General features: G+C 43.8%; 1 protein-coding gene across 1 annotated transcript in view; it reads right to left on the reverse strand.

Annotated features, from left to right (window-relative positions):
- Positions 1 to 5,141: 5,141 nt before the first annotated feature.
- kcnj5 (potassium inwardly rectifying channel subfamily J member 5) overlaps positions 5,142 to 17,869 on the reverse strand; it is a gene marked incomplete at its 3' end in the record, with an annotated part of 59,101 nt that continues 46,373 nt past the window's right edge. Inside the window, exon 4 of the mRNA XM_084328107.1 lies at positions 5,142 to 5,518. Coding sequence (XP_084184233.1) covers positions 5,142 to 5,518 — 377 coding nt within the window. The remainder of the gene's footprint in view (positions 5,519 to 17,869) is intronic.

Genomic DNA, 17,869 nt, shown 5'->3' on the forward strand with positions numbered 1-17,869 from the left:
ACTGGGGACAGATACCACTGTGTCCTTTATGATAAGGTAGGTTGGCCTTCTCTTTCTGACAGGCACAAAAATCATTGGAAATGTTTATTTTTAAAGCTCTTATTGGTAATCTACCTCCTTGTCTCTCAATGTTGAGATACAAGAACTGGCTGGTTCTTAGAGTTCCTGGAGCATGAGTTCTGAACTTGGATGATCAGCCTTTTCAATTGATGCACCCTTGGAATGACCCCTAACTCACCCTAATGTTGGATGTTTTTCCAACGTTTGCTGATCGTTTCCGATCACCGTGTCAACTTGTGACTGTTTTAACGGACTTTGTTGTTTATCAAAGTTTTTATTGTGTTATGAGACTTTGTTTGTTTATTGGTCTTTTCTTGATTGTAAAATTGCAATGAAAGAATTAAATGAAAATAAAAGGTGCTGAGATGGTCTCTAAGTATAGGACACATACATTTCCAGCCTACGCCAAGCCTACCAGTGTTCACTTCATGCCGAGCCATATTTTGTATTGACACACCAGTAAGCTAGCAGAGGGACACTTGTCATGCTAGGTACTGTACATGCAGGCGGATATGGTGTGCAGACAAGACCAAGGAAACTATAAAAGAAGGAAGGGTCATCACATCAGAATACCAGTGTATGCTCTGCTTGGTGCCAGACTTTGGTGCCAGTTCTATTGAAGACTGCATTAAAATTCTAAATATACCAGCTGTGTGAGGAAATATACATCAACCAATAATATCAAACGTTAGCTAGTTAACAATGCAACAAAGTGCAGATGATTCTGATATTCGAGGCAATAACCTGTTTAAATGACTAATCCCATTCAACTCAATTTCAACCAAACTGAAAGTTTGCACACTTGGCACCAATGTTACACAGTGACATAATGACCCTTCCTTATTTTATAGTTTCCTTGGACAAGACATGCATACTGGTGTGCCTATTTTAGTCTGTGCGGATCCTAGCGGACGCCGGTCTGCGCGTGCCATGGCTGGACAACGTAACAGTCAGAAGACTATAATGCCTCCCTCAGACAGGGGCGGTTCTCTCTTTGGTTTAGACTTCGGTTTGAATCCAGCTATGTTTCAGTATGATTTCAAATCGAGGGTCGGAAACGTCTTGCTTTTATCGCCCAGATTTGTTTCCTTTGCTGGCTGTTCCGAACAGAGTTTTTGCCCTGAGCTTTTGTAAGAGACTAGATTCCACAGTAATTGCAGAGAGTAGCTCAGCTCCCCTGTTCATCATGTGCTGCACCGCTAATCTAGTTGTCAGGTAGCATGTGTATAAAGAACATTGTTTTACCTAAAGCCTGGGGTTGAACCAGGGCTTTTGTCACGCTCTAGCTCATGTGCACACACTGCTACTACTTACACTATATACTTTACAACACTGGCTGGCTCTGAATTACACTTCTGTGGACACGCACAGACGCACATGCACGTATACACACACACACACACACACACAAACACACACACACACAAACCGACACACACTCTGCCCAGTATATACCTCAAAAGCCTGTGCCTGCAGAGGGAAATGACTGAGCCATGTGGTAGGCGCAAACACACACACATGCATGCTCTATACACATGCACATGTTCACACATATATACACTATGCACACACACATTTAAATGGTCTATTTACATGTATGTCCATAGAAATACAAGTAAATGCAAGCAAGGGACATACATATTATGCCAGATAACCAAAGACTTTTCAGCTAACTACTGTATGTGCAAGCCCCGCAGTCAAGTTGGTACTGTACAAACACACACACACACGCACACACACACACACGCACACACACACACACACACACACACACACACACACACACAGACTATCCAACAGGAACGTCATGTTATTTTGGCCATATTAGGTTTATTCCCATGAGAACACACAGAATCAGATGACATTCCAGTGAGGGGAGATGATTTTTCTCTAATGACAAAGGTATCATTATGCAAAATGGCATAAATATGATGCTACAATGTCACAGTGAAAATAAACACATTGATCGGACAAGCGTCTGTAGAAATGCAATTTAACATTAAATTAGAGGAAGGTGGGGGGGGGGGGGGGGTGGGGGGGTTGGGTTGAAGTATAAGAAATCTCATTTTTCTATCATTTCAATGAATGAGATTTGCCTTATCAACACATCTTCTGATAATACATCTGTAGAAATCTCTCATTATAATTTGCATGCCTAAAAAAGACCCTGTATTTAGTAGTACTGTATTAAACTTGCTATGACGAAGGGTGGGTGGGGCTGGTTGTATACATGCAAGCTCTAACACCACGTGTCCTCCGAACCAAGAGGGCAAAATAACTGCATCGGCCGCGTCCCTCGAGGGGACAAAGTGTGGGAGTTTAACACAGTGGTGAGACAGACAGGCCTCACACTGGACACTGCAGCAAGCGGGAAGGGCAGCCGGGGCAGTGACATCATACAGGGCTGAGGTGCAGAGCAAACCAAACGTTGTCGGAACGCAGGAGACTTATAATGAGAAAAAGAGAAAGGGGTGAAATAAGGGAATAATTACAAAGACAAATGTCACAGAAAGCTGGGGGTAGATGGTAGATTGTGGAGATAGTGGACATCATATAACCCTGCCATTCTCATTAATTGTTTTAATTTTTATCTGCCGTGATGTTCAGTTGACTAGCACACGTCATCGTTTCACTGATCGCTTTAGTGTTGAGAGACTTAGCGCTGCGCTGCATCCTCTCACCAGGCTCCAATACACTCCAATGGGGCCAGTAATTTAGCCTTCACAAACCATGATAAAAATGGGAAGCTCCCAGTATAATCAGATGTGTCCATATGCTCTACTGAGGACACGGTTGCAAACAGTACCGTGCATTATATCAAACATTATAATGAGTTGCATAGGCTTGGTTCCACGTTACCCAATTACTGTACATGCGTAATTGGCCTGTGAAAGTCATACGCTTTGATACGATGTACAGTTTGTAACCGTTTCCTCAGTAGGACATATGAAGACACATCTGATTATACTGGGAGCCTCCTGTCTTAGACATGTACTTGTGTCATGGCTTCTGAAGGATAAAACAGCGGCACGGTGGTGTAGTGGTTAACACTGTCGCCTCACAGCTAGAAGGTCCAGGGTTCGATTCCCGCTTGGGGATCAGGTTGCCGTGTTGCCAGTTACCCAGGTGGGGTATCTCCCGGGCCTTTCTGTGTGGAGTTTGTATGTTCTCTCCGTGCTCGCAAGGGTTTCCCCTCCTGATAAGATAAACCCAATGGAAAAACATGCAGAACAGGTCGCTGTTGCGTCCCTGACGAAGACGGACAGGAGCACTTGGATTGGTCGCCGGGCGCAGCCCCACACCGCAGCCCGTGTCTGCTCCCGGCTGCCCTTGGGGGGAAGGATGACGGGATGGGTCAAGCGCAGAGAGTAAAATGTCATTGGCGACCAAAAAATTCAATTGCATGTGTGTGTATCTGTGTGTGCCGCCCATCGCATGTGTGTGTCACTGCATGACAATATTGTATGTGTGCAATGAATAAAGACTTCTTCTTCTTCAAAGTCCAGTTTAGTCTTAATCTTAATCTTTTTGGGTGAGGTTGTGCCCCACTGGAGTGCATTGGAGCCCAGTGAGAGGAAGCAGCACAGTGCTAGGTTTCTGAATACAAAAGCAATCGGTGAAATGATGACCTGTGCTAGTCAATGTCATGCCAGACGATGTTTAAATAGTGCCTGGGTCCAGAAAAAGAGACCTTTAAATAGCCTTTTCTTCTATGGACAAAAACATATATCAATGTGGACAAAATTGTCATTGAAAGTGATTTGAATGCTTGGAACAAGAACAAAAATAATCCAACAAAACAAAACAAAAGCACTTGATTAAACTTAAGGAGCAATTGAATTATTCCTTGTAAGCCTTGTAAGTAAAATCAAGTACATCTCCAGTAGTAATAAGAAATATCTGAAACCATCTTGAGCGATCCTTTTGTCCAGGTCTGAAATACATCAACCAATAGCAGTAGGTATAGGTGGCAATAATAAAGTATCTTGTATCTTGTAGCAGTGGGGGTTCGCTCCGGAGTCACCTCTTGCAGGAATTTTGCATCAGTATCAAAAATGAGGTACTGTCTGTTTCCTTTTCGGTCTGCACTCTCTCTCTCTCTCTCTCTCTCTCTCTCTCTCTCTCTCTCTCCATGTGCTAGGAAACAATAACATGCACACAGTAAGATCAAGTGTGACAGTATAACCAAGACAATGATTCTGATGATGAAATAAAAGAAGACAACAAAAGAAACGGATGATGCTACCTGAAAAAAAATAAATAGAAGAAGCGTGGTTTAGAACGCGTCCCTGCCTCTCATCCCGTCTATGTGAAGAAAGAACTAGAGCTTGCCTTCCATGTTGCCTCCAGGAATGGGGGGCTTCCTGCCGCAGAGCAATAACAGCGCTGATAGAGCGATTGGAAATAATAATCCCTAACACATCTTTCACTCGTCGTCATTAATGAAATTAGAGAGCCAGGCAGAAGCTAGCGTGGGGGACATTAGCTGGGAGATGAGGTCGATGCAACACACTCTAAAATGAGGATATTGGAGTATCCGTAATAGGCCTCTGGTCCTCTCTCCTGGCTGCCTGCTTCAGCTCAAGTTTGGTGTATATAACTTGAGCCATTATTAGCAATATGCGGTCGTTTTTCGATTATAAAAAGACAATCCGACCCACCAAGGACCTTTATGTGTACATAATAGTTATATGTGTGTGTACTGTATGTGAACCTGTGTCTACAAAACCAATCTATACTATAGATTGACACTCTAGTAGAGAAGCATTGCATGGGGGGAGAGTAGGGGAAGGGGTTATCTTGGATCTCCAAGCAATGCAATGGAGCAAGCTGGCCACTGACTAAGGTTATGTCCACTATAGTCCAGTCTCTCCTGGCGGGGGGTGAGGGGGGGCTTATAGTCCAGTCTCTCCTGGCTGGGGGGGGGGCGGGGGCGCTTATAGTCCAGTCTCTCCAAGCGGGGGGTGAGGGGGGGCTTATAGTCCAGTCTCTCCTGGCTGGGGGGGGGGGGCGGGGGCGCTTATAGTCCAGTCTCTCCAAGCGGGGGGGGGGGGGGGGGGGGGGGGGGGTGGCTTATCTGGTCAATCAGTCAGTCCATCAGTCAGGGGTTGCTTCTCCAGGTCGGCAGCCGACCCGTGGGTCTCCCCCCTGTCTCCTCCGGTCTCCCCCTCCTCGTCCCGGGTAAGCGGGTCCCGGTCGGAGAGGAAGTCCGGGGGGTCCAGGGTGTACGCTTTTGGTTCGGGAGTGAGCAGGGAGAGCTGTGGCAACAGCGGGCCATCTCGGAGCTTGGCGGCCATGTCCTTGGCGCTGCAGGAGGGCGTGTTGGTCTCGTAGATGTCATGGAAGCTGTTATAGTCCACCTCGTAGAAGCCCTTCTCCAGGGAGAGCACCGGGGTGAAGCGGTACCCCCACAACACCTCCTTGTCCAGGTAGGAGCTCCGCGCCTGGCAGGTCATCCCTGTCAGAGGCATGGGTACAAACCGTCACACACACACACACACACACACACACACACACACACACACACACACATATGTATAGCATGCACACACATACACGTACAAACCACGAACGTCACATACACACACACACACACACATACAACATGCACACACATACACACAAATGTACAAACACACATTAGCAGCATGGACGGACAGGTAAACACACACGCACACACTCACACACACACACACACACACACACACGCACACACACACACACACACACACACACACACACACACACACACACACACACACACACACACACACACACACACACAAAAGAGACAGATGGGAAAGGGTGTAGGGAGAGAGAGAGAGAAATAGTAAATTATTCACAAACAAGGCTGAACTCTTGAGTCAATAACAGCCTGAGGTCCCAGGGTCAGCAAACAGAGACAGACATCTGTGAGAATAAGCTATGAGCAACAAGCCCCGTAGGTCCACATTGTTGCTGCACCAGAGACCCTCTCGCTGTCTCCCAGCGTGACGCACACACCTGCTGTGAATCCCTCTAGGTTAGCTCCGCTGAACTCCAAGGGTAGAGGCTCCTGGCCGCATTATATTCTAGTGTAGTGTTATTGGAGTCTTTTTTTCTATTCTATTTAATTCTTAAATGTGTCTAATCTATTTACAGTTTATTGTCGATTGTGTTTTCAATGGTGTCACTTTGCTGCAAACGTATTGCCCTACTGGGGGGGAATAGAATTGAAATGTCCGCTGCGCCACCCAGCCACATAACTCAAATGTATTTTGACGACGTATGACGATGTATCAGCGCTAAGGGGGCATCATGTCATTCTATCTATTTCCACACAAACCGCTGTGCGCCGGATGGTTTCCTTGGGAACATCCCGCCAGACACCACGTGTCTATTGTGCCGTTATCAATCTGTGATAAGAGGGTTGCCTACATTTATCAATATATATTATTATTTTAATTCCTTGGAATTAGGGCTGCAACGATTCGTCGACCACGTCGACATCATCAACCATGACATTTTGTCGATTTGCATATTCATGATGGACGTATCGTATTGTTACTTGTATGTGCCTTTTGGCAGACGTTCAAAGTCATAACATGCGCAACGTGTGATCTAACTAGTGCGTTAATCACGTTCAAAATATAAATAACTTCTTAAACCACTATTCGTGATTCCGCCTAGAGCCAGGACTCGACAGTGCGTGTTTCGCTCGCATTTGATAACTTCCGTGTTCCGCGTCAACTCCAGCTGGAAGGGAGGGGCTGAGCCCGATACCCCCCCACCTTACATTTGAGAAGCTATGACGGCTCTTCAGCACTGCGTTCTACAGCCCATTCTCTACGTTGAATGATTATGCTCAATGAAGTAGCCAAAAGTTACACTATAAAAACGAACTGGATAGTTGATAATCCATATATATAATTTTTGGCCGGTAATAAATCTCTCTGGTTGGTAGGTTGGTAATCTAAAGCTAAAAAGTTCATTTTGCTCCCTGTTTTTCAGCATTTAGCTCCAGGCATGGATACATTGTATGTAATGATAAACAATGTCATAGTAACGGGAGGGTGTTATATTATTTCAAGATAATAAAGTAGCTATAATGAGTCAATAGATAAAAAGCAGTAATGGCATGTAGATTACTCCCCCTACTCATGTACAGTAGGCATCCACACTACACACCATTTATAGACATAAATAAACTTCATGGCTCATCTCCTACTCTGGGTATTCAGTAGGTGGTGTCAACGAGACAACTACCAATGTGACCTGAGGATAGGGTGTAAAGGTACACGTATCCGTACCGTACCGTACCGAACCGTTTCAGTTTGTACCGTACCGTACCAAACGGCTGTGTAGTGTACCGAACAAATACAACAGTATTGTTAACCACTAACGACCGCCCACCGGGGGCTGTTTTTTTCACAATCTAATATAATTATTATTCTTTAAAAAAAATTTACAAGTCGATTATTAATTTCAATATAGAATATTCGTTGACAGCCCTACAATTACAATTAGTTACACCCAAACTCAAGCCAAACTTTCCCCCACTGTACCGAAAACCGTACCGAACCTTGACTTCAAAACCGAGGTACGTACTGTACCGTGGTTTTTGTGTACCGTTACACCCCTTGAGGATACTAGTAAAACATTTTGAAATATTAAATTGCAAATAGAATCAATTGTTGTTGATTTTTCTGGTAAATGAATCGTTTAAATGAATCGTCTCGACTAATCAATAAAATAATCAACAGATTAATCGATAACAAAATAATCGTTCCCTACTTGGAATCAAGATGCTTGAAGCAAGATTGGAAGCAGCATCTCATTATTGACCAACAAATCATTGTTATCATTCTTCAGATGTTCCTATGGATGCAGCTAGTGCCCTCAAGGTCATATTGATCGGAAATATTCTGTTGACAGAAGTGCACACCGGATGATGCTCACGTTAACAGATGATAAAGACACTGATACCAAATCAATGGATAAATTAAAAAACCCTGGTGTTGCTAGCAATCGACCCTTTTTCCATGTGAGTGAATGCTTGAATAAACACATGTACACGTCTAGGCTACAGCGAGGGGGGACGTATCTGTTGTGATCTACTGCAGAATACAAACAGTTGCTGGAGAACACAGCTCACTTGGTGCGATTGCAATCAGGATTAGATCAGGGTTAGTCATTCATTTGGATGGAAGCCATATGCTATCAATTCCATAGGAAGACAAACGAATAGCTGTAAGCATTTATTTGCCAGTGCAGAATCTGAGAGAACAAACCATGGATGTTCATTAACGATAAGGTAGTGAAGGGTTCTCTAGTGTGAATGCCAGCCAGTACCATTGTTTCCAACGTGTGAAGTTTTAGTAACCTGAATTGTATCATCAAATATATATAACGATCACTTTACAAAACACCATATCTATCACATTCATTAGTCTAGAACAAATTATATTTTCAAGCCCAAAGTCAGGACATAAGTGATTAGTATATAGAAGGTGTATAACAGAAACAAATCAATTATTTCAATATACCTATAATGCAGACAAATAAATTAATCATTGATTAGATTACTTATTGAGAACCTCTACAAATATTCTAGTAGCTTCCTCAAGATGGAGCAATATAGACAGTTTAACCTTGACAATATACACCTTCTGGACCCAAGTTTAGTATCTGTTACAATAACTGGCATGGCTCCAAACTGTTCCCTAGTAGCAACACAATTCTAGTGAAATGGTCTATAAACAATGCAAGCCTGGGTGTGGTTGCAGTGTAGTGTGTGTAGTGTGTATGTCAGTGTACACTGTAAGAAAAAAAGCTGCAAGAAAACGGTAAATGTCTGGCATCAATGGTTGCCAAATACTTACTGTCAAATTACAGTAAAATCAAATTCATACATTTTTTTGATAATCTTTTTTTCCCCTTCTTTTTTTCCCGATTTTTCTCCCATCCCACTGTTAGTCGTTATGCCAATTCCCAACCCCCTTCCTGGTTGTTGCGCACTTTCCCCTACTGTTGGTCTGAGAGGCCGGAGACTGTCACATGCTTTCCTCCGACGCATGTGCAGCCAGCCTGGCCGCGCAGATTCTCACTGGGAGAGTGTAACGTGTGGGAGGCCGCACTACCTCTCTCCAGATCCTACCCTCGCTGAGCAGGCGCCCCGACCGAACTGTAGGGGTCGCTGTCCACAACGCCCAGGACCCACCCGCCAGCTTTCCCCACCCCCTAATACTGCCAATTGTATTAGTGTGAACGGCCAGCCAAGCTGGTGACAACGCCGGGAGCTGGATTCGAACACGCGAACCCAGCGTTGGTGACGAACGCAATCTCCGCTACGCCACCTGACCGCCCCTACAACATTTATTTAATGGTTAATAGTTTGCACCGGGCCAAGCTTAACCAAGCCTGCTAGGTTTTATACCGTGGGCATTTGGAACGGTGTGAATGATGAATTTGGCGTCACAACTTGGCCAACTGCGACTGTGAAGAAGCGATGGAGTGAATGCACAATGCGCACGTACACGTGAAGAACCAACCGACCAACTGACAGAGGACAGCAGTTAGAGAAGATAAAATGAATCTTTATTAATCCCCTCAGGGGTCATGGCAGCACAGGGGAGGGGGGGGAGGGGGGGGGACAGGCAGGGTAATAGAAACAAGGATACTGTATAAATATACCAATACAAGATTAAAAGGTGCGGTAGATAATAAGGAACAAGATAAAATATGATAAAGATAAGATTAAATTGTAATTGTAATATAGATTAAAGATGGGCTCTGTCTGAGACTCTGAGAACCTACTGCAATAACACTATGTTAACTCATTGACTGCCACACTGTTTTCCCATCTTTACTCCCTGGCGCCAGCGTTATTGACCATTTTCACGATGTTTGCGGAATGCGGACCCATCGTATATTCTATATTATAGCTATGGAGACAATAGTATGGCTCATTTAACAGGCACTATTTATAGTCCAACACTGACAAACCAGTTCATTTCTACATACTTTCGTTTGTGCGCTATTCCACGCAAACATCGCCCCGTTTCAAAACAGTCCAGTCTTGTTTTCTAGATCGCGAGATATGACGTGTTATATGCATATGCGTAAATCGTTCGGGTTGCTCGCCTGAAACCTATATTATTTCCAAATCAAAGGTATATACCATATAGATGTGTCTTCACAAAGTCATCAAGGGGGGGAGGGGTCGTTTTACAAAGCTGTGATCGTTACCAAAAGCATGTTTTAGGTTCGGTAAAATAGACCTAAAATAGACCTTAGGTACTCCAAAATGAATAATCCCAGTAGTTCCATCGCGATCGTCATTACCGGTGTGCATTGGGCCTGGTAGAATACAGAAAACAATAGCTTTCAGGCGAGCAAATCCACGACAGATGGCTGTGTACTGCTTCACTTTGAGGGGGAGGGGATTCCTACAGCCAGAGGCACTGAAAGACACCTTAGAGACCTTGTTCAAAAGTAGGCGATACTGTCGGGATTCGATCGTCATTGCAATTTTAACGTAGGCAGCAGTGCCAGGGAGACACAGGCAGGTCCACGTGAGTGTTTAGAATGGGAAAATCAAAAAAAAAGAAAAAGGATCGTTTTTGGCACTCAGCGGTTGGATTTGAAGCACGAGAATTCTCGTGTTTGGCACAGAAAGAGTAAAACATGGGCCTTTTCCAAAAAGGTTTTGCATATCGAGGAATGACAATAACAACTTGAGAGATCGGATATGTAGACACCAACACTGCATAAACTATAGAAGGCCTATACTATACTATACTATACTATACTATACTATACTACTATATTAAATCAGAAATGTAGTAATTTAGTATTTAGTCATTTATTTGTCACATTACAAAATAAAAGCAAGTGCATTTGAGGCATAGTTCTGATTTTAGATTTTAGATTCTGATTTGTAGAGTCCTTTCTCAGCACAATCCATGATGCTCCTCATACTAGCTCCAGATATAGTTAGCCACAAACGAATGCAAAGTCAATGAGATCTCAGTGAGCTTCAGTCAGCTGGAACAGAGTAGAGCTTTTCCCCATTGATTTTGCATTGATTTGTCGCTGACGAACCAGAGTATAATATCACTACTGTACCTGATCTCACCCTCTCGAATACCATATGGTATCCCTTTCTAGTCCATTCAATCTCACCATTGTTCTGTATCGCCCTCCAGGTCCCCTCGAAGACTTTCTAGACGAGCTGGTCGTAATGGGTGACTTACCTGACCCTTCTCAGTCTGCCACAGTGGTCTCTCTCCTACAATGCTGTCATACCTCCCACCGACAAGGCCAGCAGCAACCTGGACCTCGCCTTCTGTGAGTGACTCCAGCATAATTAACACCACGGTAACTCCCCTCCGTGGAGCAGAGTCAGACTACTTCTTTGTATTAATTTCACTAACTGTGAAACTAAACCCCAAACCACCCACTCCAACTCAAACTGTCTCATTCAGATGCAACCTACGCTCCCTGTCCCCTCCACCCTCTCCTCTGAGATCCTGTCACCTCTACCCCTTAGTGAGACCTTCTCTGCTCTCCCTTCAGATACGGCAACCTCCACCCTCCTCTCAGCCCTCTCAACCTCCACCCTCCTCTCAGCCCTCTCAACCTCCACCCTCCTCTCAGCCCTCTCAACCTCCACCCTCCTTTCAGCCCTCTCAACCTCCACCCTCCTCTCAGCCCTCTCAACCTCCACCCTCCTTTCAGCCCTCTCAACCTCCACCCTCCTCTCAGCCCTCTCAACCTCCACCCTCCTTTCAGCCCTCTCAACCTCCACCCTCCTCTCAGCCCTCTCAACCTCCACCCTCCTCTCAGCCCTCTCAACCTCCACCCTCCTCTCAGCCCTCTCAACCTCCACCCTCCTCTCAGCCCTCTCAACCTCCACCCTCCTCTCAGCCCTCTCAACCTCCACCCTCCTCTCAGCCCTCTCAACCTCCACCCTCCTCTCAGCCCTCTCAACCTCCACCCTCCTCTCAGCCCTCTCAACCTCCACCCTCCTCTCAGCCCTCTCAACCTCCACCCTCCTCTCAGCCCTCTCAACCTCCACCCTCCTCTCAGCCCTCTCAACCTCCTTTGACAAGCTCTGTCCTCTCGCGCCAAGCAGCCTGCCAGCCGCTCCACACCCAGACCATGGCTGACAGATGCAGTGAGAGAAGAAAGACAGAGCCTGAGAGCTGCAGAGAGAGGACGTGCAAAAATACCTGTCTCACCGGTAACTAACTATCACTATTTGATGTCATGACCTTTTGTCCGCTTTCTGCAAAAACATTACTACTGCCAAAGCCTCTTTCTTTCACCATAAGATTGCGGCCTTGGCTAAGAAGAACCTCCACCAACTGCATGCTACCATGTCCTCCCTCCTCCTCCCCCCCCTACTATCTCTGCATAGGACTTTCCCACCTTCTTTGAGAAAAAGGTAGACAACATCTGTAAACCCACTCCAAGTTCTGCAGTGCTCATCTTTTCTCCCATTACACAGACGCTGAAGCAGACATGTCAGCTGGACCCGATACCCTCCCCACTCCTCCAGACCATCGTACCAGACATCCTCCCATTCCTGACTGCAACCATTAACTCCTCTCTCAACATCGGGTGTGGTTCCCACCTCTCTAAAACAGGCCAGAGTCACACTGCAAAAAAAACACTGAACCCCACTGTCATAGACAACTATCACCCTGTCTCTCTGGTACCAAACACAACTATTAAGTGGCCTAAGCTACTTGACAAACACAGAACAGGCAATACAAGAGGTTAGTTTCACCCAATATGTCCTGGTCTGGTCTAAGTTCTAAGTTCTGTCTCAGCTTTAAGTTTTATAAACAGGCTGTTCATCTTGACCCTCCTACTGCAACTCACTATAGAAGGTTATGTGACCAGAGACCCCAATGTCTCCCAACACCCCCACCAGCTGTTTATCCCATCGTGCGGCCTGTCTAACCTCCAGAATTAAAGGTTAAGAACATCTGTGACCACCCCAGTATTCAACATGTTCATCATCTCATGCTGTTATCTCTGAAATACAACTAATTTATTGCCCTTTCCATAAACCTCCTTTTCCCCCTCTAGGTCACACATCCCACCCTTCTCGTCAGCGGTTTCTCAACTCACTATATAGATTGGAAGAGAGTAAATTCCCCTAATAAAATTTGGCAGATTTTATATTATTAGATTATATAATATGGATATATAATTTTGGTACACCTCATCCACCACAAAGCAACATTAAAGGTGCTATAGATAACATTCAGCCACTAGGTGTTGCACTAGACCAGGGGTTCCCAAACTTTTCAGGCCGGGGCCCAGAAAATAAGGCGTCAGAGAGCCGCGGCCCAATGCACATCGTCTGGCCTTTTTTTATTTTTTTTTTGTCAGGCGACCGATTTTTTAAGCCAAATATCACTTCAATCCTATTAAGTTAGTTCAAGTTAGTTATTCATTTATATGTGCTATTTATGAGAGGGCTAACTTGTTGCAAAATAATAATGATAATAATAATAGCCTCATTAAAATACTATTGTTGCTTCGGTTGTTTTCAGCGTTTTATGTGCATAATCTGTTATTTAGTTTGAAATGTTCGTTGAAATAAGTAGATTTTTCGTTTTTGTTTATTTATTAAGTTAATATAAAACCATATAGTCACATTTTAGAATACAATATAATAGAATTTTAGAATACAACTAGAAACACTGTCCTGGCCTGCTTCTAAGTTCAGTGGCCTGACAAAAAAAATGTAAATAAAAAAATAAAAAAATTAAAAATTAAAAATTAAAAAAATGTTTTTTTTTAATTTTTTTTTTAAATCATCTCGCGGCCCATCCGTGGCTGCTCGCGGCCCACCTTTGGGTCGCGACCCCGACTTTGGGAACCACTGCACTAGACCAGCATGTAATTTATCCAATCAGGTGCATTCCACATGGGGAAATGGGAAGTAGGGAGGGGATACATGCACGCTACATGTAAACAATTTGTTTTTTTAATTATACATTAACTCATTCAGCGGCAGTCACGATGATAGTCGGGTTAACTCGCCATCGCTTGAGCGCCAATCACGAGTATAGTCGGGTTTTAATCGTAATTTCTTTTATTAGCGATATCCATTCATTTTTATCCATCCAGCCTGATGTTATCATTGGGAATGGGTCTGAGCTCGCAAAAGGGCAAATACCACCGCCTATGCCTTCCAGCTGGTATTGCACTCCACTGGGAATGGTGTCGTTTCTTTTCTGGGACGATCCGAGCCGTGCAGGTAGGGTTTAAATACTCAGACGAGGTAGGCATATACAACGATGGCATGGAACAGTAACCCCGCCCGCCCGTATCATACGGTCGGTAATGTGGTACGGACCTCCACAAGCAGTATTTGGAATGGCGATCAGATAATTGGATTATTTCTTTTGCATTACATCAGATACAAGGTAAGAACACTATATATAAATTTGATCATTGATCTGATATTTATTTCTACCCCGATCGACGCTGTCTCTGTGTGTGTGTGTGTCGCTGTGTGCCGTTGAGTGCAGGAGGCGACTGGGGGAGCCCCGCGGTCCAGAGCTCTTTTCATTCTTGCACGAGGAAGGATAATAATGATGATCTAGCGTTGATTTCAGGAAGATTCGATAATCAGGCGAAAAATGACAACGTGTTTAGTGTATTCCACTAAAGGGCTATTATCGCGTCTTTTCCTGGAATTACTCAGAATCACCTAAACTATATTCATATTCAAAACGGTATAAAACGGAAATGTACCGATGATAAAACAATCCGTTTCGTACATGTTGACTGGAAGCAACTCATTGATAATCGACGGGTGTATTAGACACATAGCTATAATTTAAGATATATTTTAAGCACTAGCAAATCTCGCAGTCCCCCCATTGATTAAAGCGGTGGCGTTCTAGACCTATATCGCACATTAAGCTCCGGCGCAGAATGAGTTAATGAATCAATAATGTTTTGGGGGAAAAGCAATACTTTTATTCTGCATCTTTCTAAAAGCTATGTGGATGTATATAATTATTTTGTATTATAAATAAATAAAGATTAGTCTACATAACAATTTTATCTATAGCACCTTTAAACTCTGAGGCATAACTGATACATTCTTTCTATGTGGCCGGCTATAGTTACATAATATATAGACTATACCAATTGTCATTGGTAGGCTAATTGCTAGTCTCCCACATCACAGAGTTCTGTCACTGTTCTATCTACAGTGTTGAAGCCACTGGCCATGTTTTCCTGAGTCATGTGGATGTTACCATTCAAAAGGCCAGTGGCGGCCGGTACATTCTTCTCCATGAGGGGCACTATACCAAACATTTTGCAAACATGTACCACGCATTGGCGAATATTTAATTAGGTACAACTATCACCATTGCCATCAATCAATATATCACAGTCAGTCAAATGCAGCCACGCTTCCAATATGCCCTACACAATCAGAGAGAGAGTGAGAGAGAGAGAGAGAGAGAGAGAGAGAGAGAGAGAGAGAGAGAGAGAGAGAGAGAGAGAGAGAGAGAGAGAGAGAGAGAGAGAGAGAGAGAGAGATCGCAACTCTCACTTGTTAAGTTGAAACGCAGTGGTCCAGCAGGCAGAAGGGCTTGATAAAGTATATCCACTGTCCAGACTGTGTTGATGTCCATCCATGTCCACTGCATCCATATATAGCTTCTTGTTAGCCTTTGTTGATGTCCATCCATGTCCACTGCATCCATATATAGCTTCTTGTTAGCCTTAGGCAACAAGTACTGTGTGAGTGACGAGCTGTGTCTTTGCCCATTTCCGTGTCGAACAGCCTGCAAACTACCTGGCGTTCCTATCGCCCTGCTCTAAGACAAACTCTAACCTTAACCAACTTTGAAAGAGTGCCTAAGCTTAACCGTCGAAAGAACTTGCCGTCACGCTCTAAGACAAAGTGTGACTGCATCACAACAACACAACAGCTAGCATCGAGTAACTATCTACTAACCAGAAACTGGCATCGGCCAATCAGAGAGAGCGCCTCCGAGAAATGCGGCTACAGAAAAATACTGGCGTCGGCCTATCAGAGAGCGTCTCAGAGAAATGCGGCTACGGAAAATACTGGCGCTGCTTGCTTAGAGATAATAGTTCGCTTTAAAACGTGCCCGGCTTCCATCATAATACACCATATTTCAACGCACAGCGCGTTACGCACTGATTGGCTGCAACGGATACAGCGATGAAACCAGTGCACGGCGTGCACGCCCACTGTAAGCGCTATTGCGTCTAGCCCGAGAGAAATGTGGCTACGGCGAGCCCGAGAGAAATGCGGCTACGGAACGTATTCTCTATAAGACAGTCACTTCCTGTTCATGAAAACAATTATTTATATTTGATATATTAACGTTATATTGTGCATTGGAAACACAAACATACTTAAAATGAGTAAATATTATTCATTTTAAACATGTTTATATTATTTATAGGGCTATAAAAAAAAGAAAAAAAATATTTCTTCTTCTTCTCTCTTTTAACCAGGGTTAACCAGGGAGGGCAGCGCTCTAGCGCCCCCATTGACCAGCCGCCACTGCAAAAGGCCATACACTAAGGTGAGCTTAGTAACACTGTGAGTCCAGCCCGTGTGACAGTAGGCCTGTGGCAACAGCTTGCAGAGGGGTACATCTTTAGTGCACTCGTTGGCATGGTAAACCACCACATGGTTCAGATACAATTCCACATTGGAAATGCAACATTTCCTATTGTGCATTATCAAAGAATATAAATAAATAAACAGACATAAATACTGCTTGTCAGAGTTTGACTCCAAAGTCCATTTTGAGTACTTGAGCAATCAATCATTCCATCCCTACCAAGGATAGTGGCATCAAATTCACTGTATTGGTAAGATAACTGATATATAGTCATCCCTTGTTACTATTCGAATAGTCGTGCCAGTCTCCACATTCGATTTTCATGTCAGAGTTGAATTTTTTTGTTGATATAATTAAAACATATATATATATATTTTTTTTAATATAAAATATTATTATTATTATTTTTTAAGTGAAGCAAACCATTCTTATTTAATTCATTTTTATATTTAGAGGCAGCCTCATTTTCATAGCCTAATTGATCTAAAAGATGCACATGCTACTGTTTCTGTTTGTTCATTAAAACCGGTTGATAGGCCAATGCAATGCTGTTATTATAGGCTACGATGGTGAATGGTGTCATTTTGATTTATCAGCTGAGCTGATCAACGTTCTGAAGGATTATCTGAACTTCAGATTCTGAAGTGCCTATTTATGTGCAATACCCTTTGATTTTAATGATCCATTCTATTAAAAAGAATAACTGATTTTTACTGAAACTGAACATTTTAACTGAATTTAATAAACTGAAACAGAAAATAACATTTTCCAATATTCGGTCTTAAGAACAGTAGACTATTTGAAAACGATGTTGGTCAGTCATGCACATCCCTACTTGTAACAAACAAGGAGCCGTGTCACTCAGTTTGAAAACGTGCCCCGGGGGCCATGTTGGGCATGTGCTTCATGTTTGAATTACAGGCTGGGTCATCCGTCAACATCACAGAGTTTAAATAAAGATAAAGATCCTTGTGAGCGGAATGCACTTCCAAGATCCCATCCTCCCTCATGCCACCTGTCCTCATTATGCATGATTAGGTATCTTGTGTCATTGTTGGTGGGATGCCTACTGGCATACTTGACACCTAAAGACATGATTCGTGGGCTTCATCATTTATCCGACAACAAAGTTGATGACAGACTGTTCTGCGGGTGCCTTGGAAACGGCACAATACAGTAGTCGTCTC

The sequence above is a fragment of the Notolepis coatsorum genome (genome assembly GCF_963971535.1).
Source record: "Notolepis coatsorum genome assembly, chromosome: 1".
Lineage (NCBI taxonomy): Eukaryota > Metazoa > Chordata > Actinopteri > Aulopiformes > Paralepididae > Notolepis > Notolepis coatsorum.